The following is a 7,609-nucleotide window of genomic DNA, read 5'->3' as shown; positions in this document are numbered from 1 at the left end:
ATTTACACATTCATGTTTAAGCTTTTCTTTGTTATTTTATAATATATGATTGCCCAGACCCATGTGACTGTCGATCCTTCTTGACTTTCAAAAGTCAAACATTTAATTCTTTGTATTGAAATTATTCCTTGTATGCACACAGTAAAAAACTTGCACATCATTGTTTTTGTCATTTTCTAACATTAGTTTACAATCATGCCCCACAATGTGGCAGAGTGATACAGTGGATGTTTTATTCCAAACAGTGTAATTCTTTTTTTCAATACGGCAATATTTTTCTGCTGGAAATGATTAATTTTAAAAAGATTTTTCATTTTGGATTTAAATGCTATGCAGCTTGATGTTTATTTTCATTTACATCCGGCAGCTGATGAATGGATTACAAAAGGTTACGTAATCCCAAATCCCCAATGAGCTAAAACGGGAGACTTCAAAGACAGAGGAAAAGGAAAGAAGAGAGAGAGGAGGAAGAAATTCAAAGCACATCATCTGTCAATCATGATGAGGAACATGAGGTTCTAGATCTCACTCTTGAAGCAGTGATAAGGACCCAGCCGAAGTATCTGCAATTTATAAGGTCTGTTTGCAAGATCATTATCTCTGCCTCTGTGAAGCTTCATGACTGTATAATCAGAAAAAAGATTTGAAACGGCTCTGCAAAAGCAAAGGAAGTGGATTAGCAGGATTCAATTAATCCAGGAGATGCTTCTGCAGCTCAGAAAAATCAAAAACAAAAAAACGTCCTACTGGCTACTTGTTTTCTTTGTTTTTAAAAACATGTTTTAAATAAAGTAAAATAAAATAAAATAAATTAAATATATGAAAAGTGATTGGGAAAGGTAAGCAGGTAGATTCATATTGGGCCTGAGATAATGCAGTAGAAGGGGAAACCCCGACCCACGGTCACAACTCCAGAATCCATCCAGAGATATTTCCAAAAAAGAAAAAAAAAAGTCCAAACAATCCAGCCAATCAGAACTTCCCCAGAATGAAACAGTCCCAGTCTCTCAATAAACTCCCAGCACCCATGAACTGCATCATGAATTTTCCCACTAAGTTACCCCAAATCGGCACACAAACACATAAACCCGCAAACAAATACCATTCCAGGGCCCAGCTCCGAAGCTGAGCCCAGAGAGCTGATTGCTTTGTGGCGCGACCATCTTATCCTGAATCTGACCAAAACAAAGGAGATGACTGTAAATTGTTATTACATGGACAACATACTGGACTGGAGATGCAGCAGTGAAGCTATCTACAAGAAGCGACAGTCCAGACTTGTGCATCTTTTCTGTAATGTAGATGATTGGAAAAATAAGCTTCCTAAACTGAAGAAGAGATGTTCCCATGCATCAAGATAGTAACCCGTTTTTAATCCATAGTATCAATTTCAATGAGTCTGTAATGGTGTGTTCAGTCAGAGGCCTTTTCAGATCCCCTGTGTAATGGCACAGATAGTTTAAATGTTTCTGTAAACATTTAACATTTATTATGAAGTTGTTTACATCAGTTTTTTAAAAAAGAAAAAAGGTAAGGTAAAGGTAGATGTCATAAAAGGAACCCTTTTATTTTGTTTACACTGATTTAAAGGGGAAGAGTCATGATTTATGGCAGGAGATTCATGCTGCAGGACTTGAGTGATGTTCTTGGGTAGTGTATTTAGGTTATGTGGCTGTGCTTAAATCTATAGAAAGCTAGTAATTTATTAGTATATGAGGCCATTATGTCCATGGAAAAGAAATAGCTTGAGGACACTCTGTTCACTCTTATTCACATCAGTTATCCATTTAAATTAATGGATTATTTGAATTCAGAAAAAAATGACAGACATGGGTTAGCACTCTTGGATATGTGTGTCAACAGTAGCACATTTTCAGGTTGAAAAGCTACTTAGTGAGTGGATTCAGCTATGCATGAATTATTTAGATGTTCTGCAACAGTAACAGATTGAGAAGTAATGAGCACAGTCTGGTGGGTTTGTTGAATTGAAATCAAGGCAAGTGAGTTTTAAGCCAAAGCCAAAACCAAGGGCAAAAAATGCTTTCAGGTTGTTTTCTTTAAACCAGAGGTTCCCAAACTGTGGGGCGCGCCCCCTAGGGGGGGCACCATGCCATTGAAGGGCGGAAGGGGGAGGGGGGGCGCAGGAAGAGGTATGGATAAAAAACTAAACAAAAAAAACATGAACCTGTATGCGCTGGGTTTTNATAAACAAATGCCAGGAAGATGAAATACACAGATATGAAGGGAAATGACTCAAATCCAACAATGTAGAAACCTGGAGGGTGAATGATGACAGAAGTGTTTGAAACAGTCCTAGAGGAAGACATCACTGATTCCCACAGCGTTTGCTGGAAGACGGAGCCTCAGTAAGAAAATCTTACTGAAAACATAAAATGTAGGGTCCGTGTTAAATTCAAGTCTAACTATATAGCCTCAACTGCGGCCTGCATACTGTAACCACACACTGCCTTTCTCATGAGATTCAACTCACATTACGTACTTAAAAAGTAGTTTTGAAATACCTTGTTTATTCTACTAATTTGGCCTCTTGAGAGATCAAGACTGAAGTTATTCTGATAAACATTTGCTCTGCATGAAACTAGGACCTAATTATCTAAATGTTGATCTAGTAACCTGAGTAACTAAACTCCCATTGTTAATAATTACAACTGGTTCAATCTGCTCCAAAGTTCTGAAGTATTGCAAACATAAAGTTGAAGAGATGAGACATTGGTTTAGTTTCTAATTAGCCATTTTGTGGCGTCACTAGAGGATCTTTATTCCTTCAAATGTTGCATGTTTTAACTTTTATTCAGAATTATTCTTTACTGTCCCACAATGGGGATTTTTCTGAAATCGAAAAATTCAGAATCAAATAGAAGCTGCTTATGAAATTATAGAGTGAACATCTTATGAGCATTCTTATCCATAAGCATTGGCGCCGTACAACATACAATACTTTTTCTGTTTTAGGTCAGTTAGGATTACCATAATTTATTTTTAATTGCTAAATGTGAGAATAATAAGGGAGAGAATGTGATTTTCTTTATATAAATTCAGAAGTGTATATCCTACGTCCTCTTTATGTGGTAAAATTGTCATTTATTCTTTATGACAAAGGTGAAACGTTTTCGGTTTCCTTCAAAATATTTTGCTAAATTTTAGCAGATTTCCCCTGACAGAGCTGTTGTATCTGAGTCTGGACGGATTTCCTCACATACATCTTATAATATCCAACCACAGCAGTGGTTCTCTAAAGCAGAGACTTTGTTGGAAGCAACTTTGTAACTAATCTGGTGGCATGCTTAGGGTCAATGTCCATTTTGATGACTGTAGATGTTTGTAGATGAGCTGCTTCTGGACGGAGGACCTCATGCCCCAACCTTTCCAACACTGTTGCTGTTTTTAACAAAGGAAATCTTAACTATAAGTTTTTATAATTTATTTTGTAGGCTAAGCTGTTTTCATGATGATGTTATTGTGATAAGCTAATATACACAGCTGCCAAAAATATGTTAATATGTAAATTTGCATCTTCTGGTGCTTCCTGTTTAGTCCACATAGCAAGATGAAATGTGTTTTGTTCACCCAAACTGTAATTTACTCAGTTGTTTTCTTTAACATTGATATTTGGTAGGATGATTCTGTATTATGTTTTATCCAAATTCATAAAACAATTAAACAATGCTTCTATATCAAAGTTAGACTTTACACATTTAACCACTAGAGGTCAGCCTTTAGTCCTTTTACTGCCTCTCGGCTTCAATATAAATATTGTATATTAAAAGGAACTGCTGGAAATATAATAATCAAATATAAATATAATATTACAAAAAAAAATATTTTGCATACTTCTCCTTTTGATGATTCTACATTTAAAGAAAATTTTCTCACATATTTTAGCTACCATATCATAATGCTGGTAATTTTCTCAAACAACATTGTAGGCCAATTTATAACGTTAGATTAACATATTCACAAATATTTAATGATAGAAATACTGCAGAACAGGCATAAAATATTTCAGAATTGTGGAACATTTGAATCAATCTGATTAAAGTTCATTTCCATTTTAGACTATTTTATTTCTCATTTGTTACGGGTCTTCAAAGAACCTAAACTAACCAACTAAGTTAAATTTAAACAGTAAATGTAACAAGGTGAAGTAAAACAGCTAATGCAAATGTTGTTGTCCATTGTAAAATTTATTTTCAAGGCACTGTTCCAACCAATTTCCACTTAGAGAATTCAAATACCTGACATAATTTAAATCATATTTACATATAAAATCAAACCTCAGAAGACAATTGTGGTAGGCTGGACCCTCAGTTTTAATTGACTTTACAAGGTGCAGATTACAAAAAATTATACTACAGTATAATATTAAGATATTAGGTGTAGTGACATCCTTATATGAGAAAGAAGTAAAAAAAAAAAAGACAAGATCTGTTCATGACTTTTTTTTCTAGGTTATTTGTTACTTCTACAGTCTACATTTGATTGATTTGGATTTTGCTCAGATTTTTGCATTAACTTTAGTTTTTCTAAAGATAGCCAGTGCTCTGATTTTGATCTCTTTAGTTTTCAGAGAATAAACAACAGGATTAATGCAAGGAGGCATGCAAGATGCCAGCGACAGACTCAGAACTCTCTTCTCTGGTTCAACTACCCTTGAATAAAACCCAATAGCAAAAATAACAAAAATAGGAATATAAAATACAGCAACAACAATAATATGTTCAACACATGTAGCCAAAGCTTTCACTCGTCGGTCCACAGATTTCATCCTGAACACAGTCACCAGGATGCTCACATAGGAGAGGAAAATGAAAACAAAAGGCACTCCAAGGACAAAAATGGAGGAGAATGAAGCTGTGGACCATTGCAACGAGTTATCATTACAGGCAAGTCGAAACACAGGTGCATAGTCACAAAAATAACTAACCACTCTGACAGAGTTGCAAAAAGACAGTCTTGTCATTATGATTGTTGAAAATCCTGCCACTCCAACAGCTAGACACCAGGTAACACTGATAATGCAGCACATGCTGCGCACTGTGTTGACTGAGCTTTGTCTAAAAGGGAAACATATAGCAATCAGTCTGTCATAGGCTAGTACTGTGAGTGCATATGATTCCAGTGCTAAGAATGCATAATATACAAACATTTGCACAAGACACAGGTTAAATGGAACAAAGTTATCCTTGATGAGAAAAATCTTTATCATGCCAGGAATGGTGCAGGAGTTAAGCACTAAATCTATCACTGCCAGGTTGGTGATGGCCAAGAATTTTGGAGTGTGCAAACTGTGACTCACAGCAATTGTATAAATCAGCAAACAGTTAAACATCACTGAAAACACATAAACAAATGCCAGGAAGATGAAATACACAGATATGAAGGGAAATGACTCAAATCCAAAGATGTAGAAGCCTGGAGGGTGAATGATGACAGAAGTGTTTGAAACAGTCCTAGAGGAAGACATCACTGATTCCCACAGCGTTTGCTGGAAGATGGAGCCTCAGTAAGAAAATCTTTAATCTGAAAGCAGAAAAGACAAGGTTTGTCAGAAATACTAGCAAAATTAAAATGAAAACCATAAATTCTGCATGGTCTAAGATAGTTTTAAATTGCTTTACCTAATGTTCCTCCCGTGTTGTTCGCTGCAACTCTTTTGGAGGCTTCTTTCAGTGTCGGCAGCAGGAAGATATCTGCGAATGTGACTGTGTGTACCAATATTTTTAAAGCCCAACCCATGAGTTTAGTCTCAAAAAGTAATTGTGAAATACCTCATTTGTTCTAGTAAATTGGTCCATTGAGAGGCCAAGTTCATGGCTTACACTTTGTGTTTGTTGTGATCAAAACAAAGTTCTAATTACCTGAAAGATTAATTGAAACGCACAGCCTTTTGCAAATTATATCAACTGGTTGAATCTGTAAAAAATACATGTTTTAATGGACTGCCTTACAACATGCTTTATCAACATCCTGTAGCTACTGATCTTTGTTTTTTCCAATTTACATATTCATGTTTAAGCTTTTGTTAGTTATCTTATGATTTGAGATTGCCCAGACCCATGTGACTGTCGATCCTTCTTGACTTTCAAAAGTTAAACATTTAATTCTTTGTATTTAAATTATCCTTTGTATGCACACAGTAAAAAACTTTTACATAATTACAGCTTACAATCATGCCCCACAATGTGGCAGAGTGATACAGTGGATGTTTTATTCCAAGCAGTGTAATCCTTTTTTTCCAATACGGTAAAAAAATTTTTGCTGGAAATGATTACTTTTAAAAAGATTTTTCATTTTGGATTTAAATGCTATGCATCTAGATGCTTATTTTTATTTACATCTGGCAGCTGCTGAATGGATTACAAAAAGTTACCTAATCCCAAATGAGCTAAAATGGGAGACTTCAAAGACAGAGAAAAAGCAAAGAAGAGAGAGAAACAAATTATCTCAAAAAACAAAACAGATTTTACCCGCAATTGTTTTTTACAGTTGAATTTCGGCAACCCCGGCTGCCGGCGTTTTACCATAAAATAAAAAGCATATTTTACTGACATGTCCTGGAGTGTAATTTCTTAACCCACATGCAGAACACCACGCGGAGAACAGAAATCAGTTAAATACGTTTATTGTAAACACACAATTATGATCAACAATAGAGTTCTGAAGAAAGTCTGCAATCTGGATCACCGGAGCACAGGAATGTGAAAAAAGAGAAAAAAAAAAGGAGTCGTGGAAAACGGCAGTGTCAGAATAAATGGACTGGTCTCACTTGAGTGGAGGTAGGTCAGGGGGAAGAATCACTGTGGTTACCAGGGTTTGGTTCAGGTGGAGGGTTGCTGCTTGACCGACGAAGAGGTTGCGGTGGCAGGCGGACAGGTAAGCTTTGGATCACAGAAGGCGAGGAGCGAGTGAGACTGATGACAGGGTAATCCAAGGAGGTTTGGTTTACTGTGGAGGTATCAGTGGAACTCTAGCAACCAGTGGGTCCACAGCATCATGAGGAATAACCTGAGGAGATATCACTTGAGGTCCACAACAGGAGATCACAGTGAGAAGCTCAGAGGGCTGGAGTACCAAATACTGGCTAACACTCTGGATCTCAAGTGTTGGCAGCTCCGTCCTCATATACTCCTCCAGACGATCTGATTAATTGCAGGTGTGCAGGAATCCAGGAACCACCGAAAAAACAGCCTCTTGGCACCGTCTGGTGGTAAAAGAGGGGGAAAGCAGCAAAACAGAACCATTCCAACAACATGATTTCCAACAGGGTAATTGTTTTTACCGTGGAATTTTGGCAACCCCAGCTGCCGGCTATTTTTATTTATTTATTTATTTTTACATTGTGGGGTTGCCAGAATTCCACAATAAAAGAAATTAGGGATAAAAATGTTTTTTGTTTTATACCAATTCCTTTGAGATTTCAGTTTGATATATCATTATAAATTATACATTTAATTATTAAAAAATAAAAGAAACCAAAGTATCACACCAACATTCTAATCTTTGTAAATTACTTTTGCAGTCTGGTTTATGGTTTTACGTCAAAGATATAAACATCAGCAAAATTTGTAATTTTGACTAATTAATTCCA

The 7,609-nt window shown here is 36.1% G+C and overlaps 1 protein-coding gene across 1 annotated transcript; it reads right to left on the bottom strand.

Annotated features, from left to right (window-relative positions):
• Positions 1-4,443: 4,443 nt before the first annotated feature.
• LOC106952376 (olfactory receptor 52K1-like) lies at positions 4,444-5,740 on the bottom strand. Its single transcript, XM_015040447.1, has 2 exons — positions 5,640-5,740; positions 4,444-5,541 (listed from the first exon to the last, which is right to left on the bottom strand). The coding sequence occupies exon 2, from the start codon at positions 5,483-5,485 to the stop codon at positions 4,517-4,519; it is 969 nt and encodes a 322-aa protein (XP_014895933.1). The 5' UTR covers positions 5,486-5,541; positions 5,640-5,740; the 3' UTR covers positions 4,444-4,516.
• Between the last annotated feature and the right edge of the window lie 1,869 nt (positions 5,741-7,609).

The sequence above is a fragment of the Poecilia latipinna genome, unplaced genomic scaffold (genome assembly GCF_001443285.1).
Source record: "Poecilia latipinna isolate Pla-1442-1.1 unplaced genomic scaffold, P_latipinna-1.0 Scaffold510, whole genome shotgun sequence".
Taxonomy (NCBI): Eukaryota; Metazoa; Chordata; class Actinopteri; order Cyprinodontiformes; family Poeciliidae; genus Poecilia; species Poecilia latipinna.
This window is presented reverse-complemented; position numbering and strand designations above follow the sequence as displayed.